The 15459-nt window shown below is 46.3% G+C and overlaps 1 protein-coding gene across 47 annotated transcripts in view; it reads left to right on the top strand.

The window, feature by feature from the left end:
* Window positions 1-15459, top strand: part of Dock9 (dedicator of cytokinesis 9) — a 271459-nt gene that overhangs the window by 78096 nt on the left and 177904 nt on the right. For 10 of the 47 annotated variants that reach the window (XM_063274028.1, XM_063274025.1, XM_063274019.1 and 7 more), the window contains exon 1: window positions 12182-12438. The exons of 33 other annotated variants lie outside the window; for them this stretch is intronic. In XM_063274028.1, coding sequence (XP_063130098.1) covers window positions 12319-12438 — 120 coding nt within the window. In that variant the 5' untranslated portion in view covers window positions 12182-12318. Of the gene's footprint in view, window positions 1-12180; window positions 12439-15459 lie in introns of those variants that run through there. 4 more of the 47 variants (XM_063274007.1, XM_063274031.1, XM_039093035.2 and 1 more) reach the window with 1 other exon arrangement.

Genomic DNA, 15459 nt, shown 5'->3' with positions numbered 1-15459 from the left:
TGTTCTGGAGAGCCTTTCTTGCAGGTTTATCCTCCAGGGGGTCAGGGCCAGAGCCTCCCCCGAAGCCGACTAATAGAAAACAGTTAATCGTAATCATGGAACGTTTGAGTAAAGCTTATGTGTGTTTCATCCGGAAGACAGTAAACTTCCGTCCTAGTTCAACCCCTACTTTTTGCCAACTACAACCCCTTACGTCATACCTGTGCATAGGCAATCCTGGACCTACCCTGATTTCCTGTTTTCAGATTTGCACTTCGGATGTCGGCTTTCCGTGCTCCTGGCGTTACTAAAGCAAACCAGCAATTCTGTTCATAGATGAGCATCAGCCTGCAGCACATTTACCTGAGCCAGTCCCGGCTGTCAGCTCAAGATAATACATAATAATAGTAGTTTATAAAAGTAGTAACGTCATCATCATCATCTTCATTATTATTATTACTGCTATTTTAAAACTCTCCAAATCAGTGGACAACCAGGTCTAGCAACTCTAAGACAGGTTCTTGCCTCACCTCCTTTTGGCTGAACCAGGAAGACATTCTTTAGGAATGAGTATTCTGGGGCCTCATGAAAAGGAAGAATCTTCACACTGGAGTTTGAGAGGTGAGCAGGCATCTGACAGACGGTGAGGTGGTGGGAGAGCATTCCAAACTGACAGTTCACATTTCCAGAGACAGGGAAGTGAGGCATCAGGAGGCAACACAGTCAGACCGTGTGACCTTTGTGCAAAAGTTCAGGGGAGAGAAGAACAGGAACTCCAGGTCCGGTGGCCACGTCCCCTCTGATGCAGAGGTGAAGGGAGGAGGAGCCACCTTGTCTGGGAGCACAACCCTTCCCTCTCTCCTTCTCAGGAGAAGGTGACAGGAGGGGCTCTGCCCCTGCTATGACGTGTCCTCTTTCCCCTCAGAGCCTTTAGTAGCTTTATCTGTATCTGAACAAGGAGCTAAGGATTCCAACAGAGTGTGGTTTGGCTCTGCGGCTCAGATTGTCCCAGAGTGCTGCCGGTTGGTTAACGTCTGATGGAGGAGCTTGAGTTTTTAACTCCTGAGCTGTGGATGCCTTCCGAGTACCTAGTCACTTGGAGCTTTGGAAGTCAGTTGATTTTTATCAAGGTCAATAAAAGATCCACACACACATGTCTGTTTGGAGATTGTCCTGCAGGAGCTTTTCATTAATTCATTGGGGTGCCTCCTCTCCTGGGCCTCAAGGTGCTCCCATTCATTCTTCTTCGTAAAGCGAGAGCCACGTGGCCTGGTGACTGGAGGACTGGTCAGTGCCTGTGCCCTGGTGCCTGGCGTTAGGAAGCTGAACTAACTGGTCCTGGAGGAAAAGCCGTTTCTATTTCCAGCTCTGGTTTGTAGGTCTCAGGTTTTAGGGGAAATGCCTTATTTATTTACCTCTCTGCTCAAGTGTTTCATTTAAGTATTGCACTCTGACTACTGAGCCTTCCTCAGTGCTCTTGTTAAATCCCATAACTGAACTGAGGAGTCAGCACACTCTGGCACCAGCTTGCAGAAGCTGCACACAGGCGCTGGCCACGACTGAGGCAGACACACACTGAAATTATTTCCCAAATGGCTTTGAGATGTTAAAAGTATTTAATTTAAAGTAATTCATGCTTATTAAGGAAAAATTAAAAAATCTGGCTAAATAGAAGGAAAGAAAGCCCTTTGTTCTACGTTTCAAACATAATCATCATTAATACTGACTTTTATTTCATTTCTCCAGACCTTTGTTTTCAGGCACAGAAAAATCTCCAGTATTCCTTATGTCTCCCCTAAGGTGCTCACGTGAGCAAGAGGGGGAGGTAAGATCCTGTCTGAAACAAAGCTAAAACGACTCAAGTCTACTTACTCACCATGGCGCGGATTAAATGGAGCCCAGCTCAGAGCTCCAGCACAGTGTGAATAGGGTGAGCTATTTAATTTACAGCACACCCAGTCTCTGCAAACAAGAGCACTCGCTGTTATGCTGAAGGGGCTGAATTGGACTGAGTTCAGTAAGAATGTATGTCAAGTGCCTGGAGACTGGGCAAAAAATTTTTTTTTGCTTATCCCTGCCACGATTATAATTAAAAAAAAAACTGTCTGAACGTCCCCCATTGAGGTTTTGGCAGAGCGTAAATAGAAAAGTGTGAGGTGAGCCCTTGCTGCTGTATGCAGCGTTGGGGCCTCATTTATTTTGTATTTAATTTCATCTGAACACACAGAAGGCTTGACTTGGCCTCTCTTTGTGAATGGCTGGGCAGACAGGCCTGCGGACCGCTGTTTTCAGAGGTTGATTGATTGTTCGACTCATTCCATCACGATCTGGCCTCCAGAGACCGGAAAGAGGGTCCATTGCATTGCACACATAACTGTGCTTTAAATTTTGCTTTAGGAACAGCAAAGTGGCTCACTAGGTCAAAGCTCTTGATGCAAAATCATAATGACCTGAGTTCAATCCCCAGAGCCTGTGGCAGGAGGAGAGACTCAGACCCAGAGAAGGACCCTTTACCTCCACACACTCACAGGTACACCACGCACACAATCAATAAATACAACGAAAACTTGAAGTGAAAAGATTGTTTTTGGGCTGGAGAGATGGCTCAGTGGTTAAGGGCTTGTATACTCAGTGTAGGACACAGGTTTGATTCCCAGCACCCACCGTGTCTGGTGGCTCCCAGCTGCTGGGGACTCCAGCTGGAGGTGATCTCGCACCCTCCCCTGACCTCCGAGGCCATCCGCATTTCATGCTCATGTATACAACACGATTACAAAGTAAAGTAAATCTTTTTTTTTTAAAGATTTATTTATTTTATGTATGTGAGTACACTGTAGCTGTCTTCAGACACACCAGAAGAGGGTATCAGATCTCATTACAGATGGTTGTGAGCCACCATGTGGTTGCTGAGAATTGAACTCAGGACCTCTAGGAAGAGCAGTCAGTGCTCTTAACCACTGAGCCATCTCTCCAGCCCCCATAAATCTTCTTTTAAACAAGAAAAATTGTCCCAATTGACAATGATTATATGTGTTTATAGGAAGGACACAGTGAGATGTTTCCATACGTGTTTGTACTGTGGAATAATTTACCCAAACATTGAATTACCATCCTGTGCTTTTTGTCATTTGTATATGAGAAAACATTTAAAATCTAGTTTTCAAGGGATTATTTATTTACTTTGTGTTTTGAAGCAGTGTCTCACTGTTGTAGCCCCGACTGACCTGGAACTTACTACATAGACTCATAGACTGCCTGAGTGTTGGGATTGAAGGCATGTGCCACCTCCCCTGGGGAAAAGTTTGAAGTTGTGTGGACATGATACTCATGTGCCATCAGACTGCTGGAGCGGCTGGAGCTCCATGGTGGCCGTAGGTGTCATCTGTGCTCTGCGGCTCATGCTTGGATTAGCAGCAGGGAGAAGGGGATCCTGGAGCACTCTCCTTACACTTAACCCTCCCTGTTTGCTGTTTCTATGTTCGACTCCTGGCGCCATCACCTGAAGACATTCATTTGATTTACTTACACATTTCTGTGGCACCGGGTGGGGTCCCATGACTTCTCGGGGTGCGAAGCTCAGGTGTAATGTGAGTGGGCCCCCAACACTGGCTGTGTTCTCATCTGTTCACGGGGAAGTCGGTTACAATAGGCAGTAGAGCGTGGGGGTTACCACTGGCCCTGGTGTAGCAGCAGGACAAGGTGGGGTCTCATCATCGCTGCTGTTGATGTTATCTTACGGAAGGGATGTGGCCTGCGGAGTTTTAAATGGGGGCTTCCCGTTGCTGTTGGGAAGCCGGCATTATTGTCCATGCTCATTGTCTTGAGCACAAGCTACCGTGAGCCGGAAGAGCTGGGGAAAAGGCTTCCATCTGTTTGCCTAATTTCCTCAGCGGACTTTCCCCTTGCACCCTTTGCCCTTTGCCCCTTTCCCTGAGGAAGGTGTTGCTGGGTTTACCCAGAGGCCTGTCCTCAGTCAGCATCCTTCGTGCCTCTGGGGGATAATTAGAGCTATGGGTCTCTCACTATAAAGTAAAGCTGGCTTGGTTCCCTGTAAACACCATGGAATACTTTAGGTCAATTTAACAGGCACAAATAGAGATTTTTATAAACCAGTAACCTTAGGGAGGGAGCTAATTCATATCATTTTTCTTCAGAATGGTTTGGAAGTGGGCCACGTGTAAAGGAAAAGAATGAAGAATTATCTCACAGTGATAATTGAAGGCTTTTTTTTCCCTTTGAGACAGGGTTTCTCTGTATAGCCAGAGCTCCCTCCCGTACTGTTACACTAGTCTAGCCTTGAACTCATAGAGCTCCACCTCCCTCTGTCTCCGGAGTGCTGGGATTAAAGGCGTGTGCTACCCTCGCCCAGCTTGAAGAAAGCATTTTAATTTAGGAAAGAAAAAAAGGGAAGACTCCCAGCCTCACACCACAGCTAGATGCTTAAATTTTGTTTTTTGTTTTTTGGGTTTTTTTTCCCCAGTAATGTACTCCTTAGCTTTTAACCTCAACGTGTGTGGTCAACAGAAGAAAATTAGAGAATTCTAGCTCTTGCGAGCCTTGTGAGTTGGGTTTGCAGAGGCCATCCAAAGGCTCGGCATTTATCCCAAGAGCATTGTTGAGGGTAGGCATTGTCTGCTGTGTTTCTGGTGCTGGGTTAGGTGCTGGCACGTTAGAAAGCTGCGTGGAGAGGACACTGGCATTCAACCAACCGTGGCCGAGGCTGGGTTTCAGTAAGCCACACCTGGAGATGGGTTTCCTGAGAAAAAATCCCAGGCTCACTGTGTTTCTCTTGGCTTTGTAAATTTCCATCCCCAAGATAGATTATTGACATTGCTGTTTGAGTAATCATTACCGCAATCAAAACAAGAAGCTAAGACCCTTGTGTCCAGATGCAGCTCTGCCTTTGCAGCCTGGGGAGATCCTGAGTCTCCAGTAAGCTCATTCCAGGTGTTTCTGAGCCTCTGGCTTCCCTGCATTAGGACTGGGAGAGAGCAGTAAACACAGCAGGCAAAACTTGCGAAGCTTGTGAGGGGAGGCTTGTGAGGGGAGGCTTGGCTGGCTCAAGCAGTCAGGAACAGGAGCTAAGATGGCAGATGGGGGACAGAGGCTGCAGGAAGATGGAGGAGGAGGGCAATGTCACAGGGAGGGGGGGACGTGTTCTGTGCTGCAGATGAAGCCTGTGTGCACAGTGTGCTACCTTACCTATCCTTGGCCACCTCTCTGCACTTTAGTTTCCTCCCTGGAGTCAGACTCCTTCCTGCCCTACAGTGTAGCTTACCAGAGAACTGCATGGAGCGGGGACCAGCCTCCTCTCCAGCTCTCTTCCCAGGACTGTAACAGGTTTGAGTCAATTTCCTGTCTCTGCCAACGCCAACAGGGTAGGCCTAGCCACCTATCCTCAGCAGCTGATTTAAAACACAAGCGTGGTGAGGAGCTGAGGAAGGAGGCTTTCGGTGTGCGGTGGGGTGAGGACAGAGAATGGGGTTTAAAGTAAGCTTTGTTATAAATAAACTTGCAAATAAATAAAAACTGGACACACCAAAATTATCCCCACCCAAAGTCTGTTCAACTCAGGAAGTCACGCAGTTGGAACGGGCGCTGGGAATGGAAGCTGTGGCGTCTCCAGTTACATTTACACCTTCAGTGTGAGTGTACGTCACGTACGTACTCACTATCAGAGCCCAAAACTATTAGCTTTAGCCTTTCATCCCCGTGTCCATTACCGGGATCGTCTGTGTGTTTAGCCTTTCTTGTCCTCTTGTTCACTGTGTGCTCATCCCTCATGTTGTCATTCACACTTTTACATGGATGTTCTAGATTCTGCATGTGAGAGAACATGCAACCTGCTTAATATGCCAAGTCCATTCATTTTTGCATAATGTAGGTTTATTCATTTATTCCTTTTTAAACATTTTTATCACACTTATTGTGTGCATGACTGTGTGTATGTGTATGAGTGTGAGAGTGTGAACATAGGTACACATGTACATGTATGAGTATGTATGTGTGTGAGTGGGTGTGCATTTGTTTGAGTCTGAGTATGTGTGTGTGTGTGTCTGTGAGTGTGTATATATATATATATGTGTGTGTGTGTGTGCATGAGTACGTACATGAATGTGTGTGTATGTGTGTGAATGTGTGAGTGTGAGCATGTGCACATGTATGTGTGTAGTGTATGTGCATGAATGGGTGTGCATTTGTGTCTGAGTATGTGTGTATGTGTCTGTGAGTGTATATATATGAGTGTGCATGACTAAGTATGTGAATGTGTGAGTGTGTGTGCACGTACATGCATGGTGCACATGTGGAGGCCAGAGCACAGCTGTGGAGGGTTGGTTTTCCCCTGCCATGTGGATTCTGGGAATTGAACTAAGTTTGTCAGTGTGGCAACAGGAGCTCTCCTTCATTCATTTCTGACTGAGAAAGTCAAATGTGCATTTGAAGAAAACTTGTAAATGTGGATGATTTTAGAGAAAAAACACACAAATGGTTCTACATGCTGAGTCTTTAAACTGTAATTCCATAAACATTTTCTCAATAGCATCACCCAGCAGTGGATCGATATTGGCCTCCGCTTGTCCACAGGTCCCGAGTGCTCCTGATGTGGCCTTCAGGCAGCCAGCTTGACTCGTATTCATGGTGACAATCTTGCTGCCATCTCATGGCAGTTAAGCTGCTGTTACCCCTACCAACACGAAACCTGGGTTTGTCAGTGTCCTGAGATTGGTGGGTCTCCTCATGCTGTGGTGGGCAGCATCCTTGCAGCCTTCGTTTGAGCACAGGATATGCTCCGGGGGTTGGGGGGCTCAGAGAATTCACAGGCACATACAGCTTCACCATTGTAGGAGGCTCACAGACCACCCCTGTCAATCTTGGATCCTGTCAGGGTTTCTATTCCACACAAACATTGTGACCAAGAAGCAAATTGGGAGGAAAGGGTTTATTCAGCTTACACTTCCACATAAATGTTCATCACCAAAGGAAGTCAGGTCTAGAACTCAAGTAGGTCAGGAAGCAGGAGCTGATGCAGAGGCCATGGAAGGATGCTGCTTACTGGTTTGCTTGCTTCCCCTGGCTTGCTTAGCTTGCTCTCTTATAGAACCCAGCCCAAGGATGGCACCACCCACCATGGGATGGGTCCTCCCACCTTGATCACTAGTTGAGAAAAAGCCTTACAGCTGGGTCTCATGGAGGCATTTCCTCAACTGAGGCTCCTTTCTCTGTGATAACTCCAGCTGTGTCAAGTTGACACACAAAACCAACCAGTACAGATCCCTAGCTAAGAGACACTAGAATAGATGGTGATGTGGATTTCATCTCTGTGGCTACTCAAATAAATAGATACTTGAGTTGAGCGAGCTTCAGACTTACGCTGCCGTTATTAGGGAGTCAACTCGAGGAGTCAAGCTATATTTATCACTAGTTGAGAAAATGCCTCATAGCTGGGTCTCATGGAGGCAGAATCCTGGGTAGCAAACTCAGGTCATCGAGCTTGGTAGCATGTGCTTTCCTCACTGAGCTAGCTGGTCATACCCATTGTCAGTGCTTTTTAAGAGCCCAACTATACTGTTTTGGTACACAGCGTATTTGTACAAAACATCTAGTAAGTTTTGTAGAATAATATTTTCTTAGCTGAGAAAAAGGAACGTTGTAATCGTTACTAAATTATCCCTTGGGTTTTGACTTGTGAGAGGTTAGAGTTCAAGGCTGGGAAACATTCCCGGAGAGCCAAGGGTGGTACCCAGAGGGTTAACAGAGGAGAAACCACCCCGCCTGGGAGGGTCAGGGAGGCTTTCTGGGATAGGAGGCATTGTTTGAGCATGGGCAGGAGCCTGCAGTTTCTCAGAATTATGGTGAACACACTCATGAGAGGAGGAGGAGAAGGAAGGGGAGAAGGAGGAGGAAGAAGAGGAAGAGGAAGACAGGACCAAGGTCTAGAGCTAACCTTCCTTAGAATAAAAAAATCCTAAGAAAAAAACCCCTAAGAAAATTCCTTACATTTCCTGGTTTTGAGTATCCAGCATATAGGAATGAATATATATCAAGATGGAGAACTAAACCCTTGGCTGTGGAAGCATTCACTGGGTCCTGAGTTAACTCTGGTCCACATAGTATTCTGTTGTTATCTCCCTGATGCACAATCCTGGGCAGGCTCCTTGTTTGAAGGGTTTAACCAGTGCGTGTGTGAAACCATTGAGGTGAAACCATTGAGGGCAGCAAGTACAGGAGCTCAGTGATGTTGTTGTAATTGGAATCCAGAGGCCTGACATATATACCTCTTTATAGACCACTGTAAAGGGAAACCTGGCCACCTGCTTCCTGTCCTCTGACACCACGTTTCCTCTGGGTGCTGTGCTGCTCAGATGTCCTCTCCTGCCCTGAGGCACAGAGAAAGCACATTCTTTCCCAAGGCTTGGGGTGGGAGCGCATGCTCTGCCTTCATCCTCTTCGGTGACTGTGTCTCTGTCTGCAGCACCTTGAGGAGAGCAGAAAAGTAAGGCTGAGGTGACTCAGAGTCACCCCAGAACTTCCTGTTCAGTGAGCTGGGCCACTTGAAGGTGCCAGCTATCTTGGGAAGGTGACTGCCTTACTTGGTCTGGGGTGTAAGTAGAATTTTGCAGTGCATATCCTGTGGACACAGTTGAGAGCCTTGCTGGACACTCCACAGATCTTCTTAGCATCAACCTCTGAGAGGCTGTTTACAATTTATTTCCTTTAGATCCTGGTATGCTTTCTCCTCTTGATGGTTCACATTATGGAACTGAGCGTGTTTGCCTTTTTGTCCTGGCTGCTTAGAAGTTAAGAGCCAATCAAGTGTTTTCCCTCTTCTTGGTTATAAAAGAGATTGAAAGTCGTTGCTTTAAAAAAAAATACAAAAATCCTTAAGACAGTGCCTACCTGATGGCATGGACATGTGGTACTCTGAACAACTGTTGAAAACAACTGTTAGGGTCAACAGAGAGGACAGTTAGCTGTGTGTATGTGCGTGAGACAGAGGTGTGTGTGTATGTGGGTGTGGGTGTGAATGTTCACGTGCATGCATGTGCGTGTGTGTATATATGTTCACATACATATGACCTTGTATGCACTCAGGAGTGTGAGCTCCTGGAAGACCAGAAGTGGTTGTTAGGGTTTTGATTGGTTTTCACCTTACTTTTTGAGATGGGATTTCTCGATGAGCCTGGAGGTCTTCTATTCTTGCTACTGCATATGAAATTAGCTCCAAAATCCTCCTGTCCCTCCCCCCCATCGGCAGACAAACACACTGCTACACCTGGCTTTTATGGGTGGAGCTAAGGATCCAAACTCACGTCCTCATGCCTGCTGAGCCATCTCCATAGCCCTCTCTTTGCAGTTTTGAGACACCATCCTGAAATGTAGTCCAGGCTGTTTGGAATGCATAACCTGAGGGGCTGAGACTACAGATGTGCAATCCCAACTCCCCCAGCCACTAAAGGATTTACTTTTAGTTGCTGGAGATCTTTGTAATGTATCAAAACAGCATAGTTGGTGGAATTGTCCTTTTAGGCCGTAAAGCTAGAGTCCTGAATTTAAGACTTAAAGTATATTCTTCAGCTTGGGAATAGCAGCAGCAGTTACCCCAACTGTGAGCATCTGTGTGCCACTGTGCAAAGGCTATTTAGCATTTCACTAACCTCCCAAACATTATCAGTAGTTGCTGGCCGACATCCTTTTAGCAGTTTGAGCATAGGTAGAATAGGCAGCCAGTTCAGCATAGTACCCACACTGGACACACCCTGTTGCCCTTGTCTGCCACATGGCCTCTGTGTACATTTGAAGTCTGCATCAGTTTGCCCATGTGAGAAACGGGGCTAAGTTACATAGGGTTTCGAAGAGTATGTAAGACCGCAGACCGTAAGCAGTGCTTTGGACATAGTAAACAGTGCTTCTCAGGTGTCGATCTTAATGCCTGTGGATTACTATGGAATACCTCTGCGGTTTGACTCAATCAGTCGTTGAGTCAAGCTTATCGCCTTAGAGTGTAGAAGTGCTGGCTGCTTAGTGCAGTGGAAATCTGAGAAGGATTAGGCCTGTTCTGTGAGCCACCTAGAAGGTTTGGAGCTGTTGCTCACATGTTGCTGTCTGTTTCGTGCTGTGATGTCGACTTTCTGGTCTCTTGTCTAGGACACTTCTGGGTTTTAATTTCCTTCTTCTTTTGGCTTTATTTGCATATAACTGAGACACCCCCCCCCCCATCTTGTAACCTTAGAATGGCTTTTCAAATTCATGGGTCCTATTATTTTGGGATGCAGCTTTGATTAGAAAGCCCAAGTTTGCTTTGAAAGATAATCTACAACCTATCCTCCTTTATATTTTTTTCTTGAGACAGGGTTTCTCTGTGTAGCCCTGGCTGTCCTGGAACTCACATTGTAGAGTAGGCTGACCTTGAACTTGGAGGTCCTCCTGCCTCTGCCTCCCGAGGGTGGAGAGTAAAAGAGCAGTCACCACAGTAACCTACCTGGTTTCTAAATCTTGGATAGTTTACTTTCTTTTATTTATTTTTTTCCCTCTTTTTTGGGGAGTGGGGCCCCAATGGGTGGGCCTTGAACTTCATGTGTGTTTTAGCAACAGATCTTGAAGTTCTGATCCTTCAGCCTCTACCTCCAGAGTGCTGTGATTACAGGCATGGATTCCTGTTTCTGATTCATGTGACATTAGGGACTGAACCCAGGGCTTTGTGTAAGCTAGACAGACACTACCAACAGAGCAATGTTCCCAACTTTTTAAAAATGTTATTTCTTAAAGAAGTTAGGTTTTGTTTTTTCTTGATACAGGAGCTTACTTTTTATTCTAGTCAGGCCTTGAACTGGTGGCAGTGTTCCCACCTTAGTTGCCCCCCACCCCCCGTGGAATTATAGGTGTGAACGGCTACACCCAGCAAGTTAACTAATTTTTAAATGGACTCAGTAATTTATTTATTGCACCATGGTTCTCATAGTCAGAAGGATTTCTGGTATTTAAATGACAGAGACAGGTGCTGAAGGGGAGGGGAGGGTAGTTAGGCATGGTGTGGCCTCTGTTCCCACTTGAGTCCTGTTGAACTGTGGCAGTCTCAGTCACTCCCGGTGCCTGGAGAGTGACAGTGGGGATAGGGTTTGGATCTGCATTTCTTCTGCTGGCTTCTGTACTTTCCAGACTATTCTGTACTTTGAGACTGTGGATACTGTTTACTGGCTGTTACAATATTTGTTTCAGTTACTAGACACTTCCTGATTTCAAAGAAACAAACAGGCACTAAACGGGAGGTGTTCCACCAGAAGGGCATCTTTACATTTAACCCACCTCTAGTGCATGCTTTCCATGCATCTTTGTAGCAAACTCCTCTGTGAGTCTTTGTAGCAGACTCTACTGTGAGTCTTTGTAGCAAACCCCTCCAATTTTTGATTTCTGCTAGTTGATCTTTTAAAAAGTTACTCCACTATGAATATGAGGAAATAATAAAGATAGCCGAGTTCTGCAAGAGCATCAGTGTATCTCTCTTCTTCAGGATGTCTTTGTCTTCACTTCCCATCTGTTTCCTATTCTTGAGGGAAGAGACTTTCTGCTTTACGTTTCCACTCTGACCTTTAGTACTGGGCACATTCCCTTACACACACACACACACACACACACACACACACACACACACACACACGTTGGTGTGCAAAGAAAATGTTCATGGTAAATGCTTTGGCTGCATGAAATATTAATTTATTTAGCATAGTATCATCTCCCTAGCATAAAACAGTAGATACATGAGATCTGTCTGCCACTGTCTGTTCTGTAGGGAGAAACGATTTCTCGAACTGCACCTCCTGGGAACACCCTTGCTGGCTTGTTTGGTCCTGCTTTGATCAGGAGCCAAGTACTTGGTGCTTAGCCATAACACAAATGAAAGCATTTTGAAACTGCAACTTTTAGACCAGCCAGGCGACCTAGCTGGGGGCTTCAGATCGGAAGTCATTTCGAGGGAGCCTCACTGAGACCAGCAGACTTTCTTCTCAATGCTGCACTATTTGGATTCACATTGATTTGGCCCACGCTGTGTGGAGCAGACACAATGAGGCTGGTCTTTCATCGCAGAGGCAGTACACTGTGTATTGTTCTGTTTGGGGGTTGTTTTTCTTTGGCCAGCGAGCAGGAGCCTCCCATTTTCCTAGCTGTAGTAACACCCCTGGAGGCTGGCCTTCTTGGTCATGCCTTCCCCACCCCTGAGGCTCCGCACTTCCAGCCTTGTGCCTGGGAAACAGGCTTCCTTGCCTTTCTCTGGCCAGTGGTGCAGCAGGGGACTCTCAGCTGTCCCTGCTGCAGGCTTTCTGACAGTGGTCTGGGTGGAGAATGCAGGCTGATAAGTACAGGACTAGCGGTAGAAATGACAAGAAGGAGCTGGTCATCGAGTCTCCCCTGCAGTACAAGGATGCAGCTCAGGCAGACTCGGAGGCAGAGAACTCGGCATTGGTAAGAGTCCCGTCCCAACTCAGGGCTGTGACTGTTCCTGAATGAGTCTGGTGACTTGCTGACTTTCTGACTTTCTGACTTGCTCCGCCTGTCTCTAGGGAACCCTTCTCTGTACCTTTCCTTATAGACTGAACTAAAGTCTACTTTCATTCTTCCTCATGAGGAAAGAAATGTTGATGTTTGTGGGTGAACAGGTTTCTGGGAGGAACTTTGCATAAAACAATTTAGTGTTGTTCAAAAATAAAATATTGTCACACCTAGCTGCAACGTTTTTCAGAAGTCAACCGGGTAGGGGTTTTAATAGCAACCTGGGAGATGGAAAGGAAGCATTTTGCAGAATTAAACCCTTCTGTGTGTATTGTTATCTATTTATGTCAGTGAGAACACAAGGCAGGTGCTGAGGAGGGCTTTAAGACTGTGTCTTCTCTTCCCCTCTTTTGTTTTTTCTGGGGAGTCTGTGTTGAACAGAGTCAGTAGACATCTCAACTGTGAGGCTACTGACGGCAAAGTCGATGTTTTAACATTAGCCAAATCTGTGGCAGTTTGAACGAACTCAAGTGCCTTCTAGAAGGGGAGACCGTGGAAAGTGATCGTGTTGTGAACCATCAATGAGTGGGCTGTGCTTCCCGTTTGGAATTTCTTTAGTACAATAAAGGCACATAATTTTTTAAAGCAAGCTGCAAGAACCAGCAGCATGCTCTGCCGAGGGGACAATTGAGCCTTTCACACGATCTGTTGAAGGGATTGTCAAGCTAGTGCCTAGTACTTCTGTGTGGCTTTTCCCACCCCAAGCAGGCAAGCTCAGTGGCGGCTGCTCTGGCGCTCGAGTGTTTGGTTTTCTGCATTGGCAGTTCATAGTTGTAAGGATGGAGCCTAGACTTTCCAAAAGCAAATTTGACCCTGACAGAATCACTTCCCTTTGCGGTGAGGGAGGTTGTCTTGTGTTGCATGCGTTCAAAACTGTTCTGCTCATCCTCCCCCAGTTCATCTTTAACGTACAGAATTAGTGCCTCCACCCCTTTCTGCAGTAGGATGTTTAGGAATAGTTGTTTGCTCGTCGTCTGAGAGCCTGTCTTCTAGCCTGATAGCCCATTGTCTGGTGAGTGGCTTGAGCCACCTGCATGCCCCCGGAGTGAACTAGAGCGGAAGATGAAGGACGTTGTATGGTTTTGTTTTCCTGAGTGAGTATCCTGAAATGTGTTCTCTCGTGGTTTTCCCAATGTGTGGAAACAGTTATCCAGAGGACTGAGTAGCTTGCAGTGAGTGATGTTTGGATTTATTTTTCCTTCAAATAACACAGAAGTGACTTCTCTTAAAATAACAACAACAACAACAACAACAACCCTCATTTCTCTTTCTAGTGTTCTCCTGTTCTCTGTGTACGCTGTAGTTCCTTGTTTAGCCCAGTCCAGATGGTTCCACAGGGAATTGAAAAAGACAAGGCTGGGCCGGCTACAGCTGTACATGGGGAAATGCTTCTTGGGACAGGGAAACTTCTGGTCCCATGGAGTGCTCCAGTTCCGTGCACCTGCAGAGGGGCATGGAGAGGGAAGGAAACTGACACAAGCAGACGCCTTTCTTATCTGCAGGAGTTTCTCTTCCACAGAGGTAAACAAGATAAAAGGGGATATCACACAGAAGCCAGGGTGTTTAAGGGGGCCTCACCAGAGCGAATCTCTGCCTGTGAAGACAGCTGCCTACATCAAATGAGAATGCAGCAGACTGCTGGGAGCACAGCTTGCTTCTCAGGGGAGCGCTCTAGAGTGTGCAGACTCAGTATGTTGGGGCGCTGATCATTAGTGTGGTGCTGATAGCCCCTGGACTTGTGTGAAAATCCCTGAGCCTGTAATTTGCGTGAACTATGTGGAGAGATGTTTAGATACCAGGAGCACAGTTCGTGTAGGAAGTAACATTGAGTTACGTATAGGCTCCAGGAGAAAATAATAAACAGCTTAGAAGGGACAGCTAATGGTTAATAAAGAATGTAAATTGTACCCCACCACCCCTGGGGTGGGATCCAGTTTAAAGCCTCATATCTGCAAGGCCCCAGATGCTTTACCACTGAGCCATACTGCAGCCCCTGAAATAAATAAATGAAAAAGACAAGCTGTCTGTCCTACCCCTCAGAGGTTTCCGTTGTAGCTAATTTGCTATGTGTACCCCTGAATTGTCTTGTCTGTGCCAAAGGAAGCGCAAGTCTCCATACGTCTGTCTGCTTTGGGAAGTTCACAGATAAAGGACTTTGAAAGTGTTTTCTCCCAGAACACCTCCACTACCATGTATGGATTTATACATGTGTGCATGTGTGCATGAGCCTGTGTATTTGCGAGTGTGTGCACGTATGCACGTCTGTCAGAAATCAGGCTCAGATCTCATCCCTCAGGTGTAAAGAGAGAAGCTTAAATTCCTGTCCCCGTCTTATCAGCACTAAGACTATGAGGGCACACAGCCACATCTATCTGCCTTTAGCACGTGGAGCTGAGGATCAAATTAAGTCCTTAGGCTGACATGGCAAGCACTTAGCTGGCAGCTGCTCCCAGCCCATATGCCTTATTTTTAATGGCAATGTAATCCCCCCTTTAATATCTACTTTAATTGTGTAGTTATTCAGTTTGTTACTAGTCACAATGCCACAGTGAATGTACCCGTGTATGCATCTTAAAGTGCTTTCTGCAAACTTACTCTGTAAACTGAAGTTTCACCTTGCCCTTGAGTTTGGCCTGACATGTCTAAGGTTTTCCTGAGGAGTGCTTGTTTTTTGTTTTTGTTTTTGTTTTTAGGGCTAGGAAAGCCATTAGTGGTGTGGTTCTGGTTTTAGACCGGGTTTAACTTCCAGAGTCTTCTGAGCCTTCTGTCTCATTTCCCACGCAATGCTGGAGTACAGGCGCAGGCCACTACACCTGCCTGGAAGTCAGTACTTTCAACAGAACCTGTGCCTAGACGTCAGAAACCACTGATACCAAAGGGTTCAGCTCTTAGGTGCGTCTTGTCCCTGCATAGTACCAGAAGGCAGAGAAGACA

Source organism: Rattus norvegicus, chromosome 15, assembly GCF_036323735.1.
Source record: "Rattus norvegicus strain BN/NHsdMcwi chromosome 15, GRCr8, whole genome shotgun sequence".
NCBI classification, from domain to species: Eukaryota; Metazoa; Chordata; class Mammalia; order Rodentia; family Muridae; genus Rattus; species Rattus norvegicus.
The sequence above is the reverse complement of the archived record's forward strand: the minus strand, read 5'-3'. Positions and strand labels throughout refer to the sequence as shown.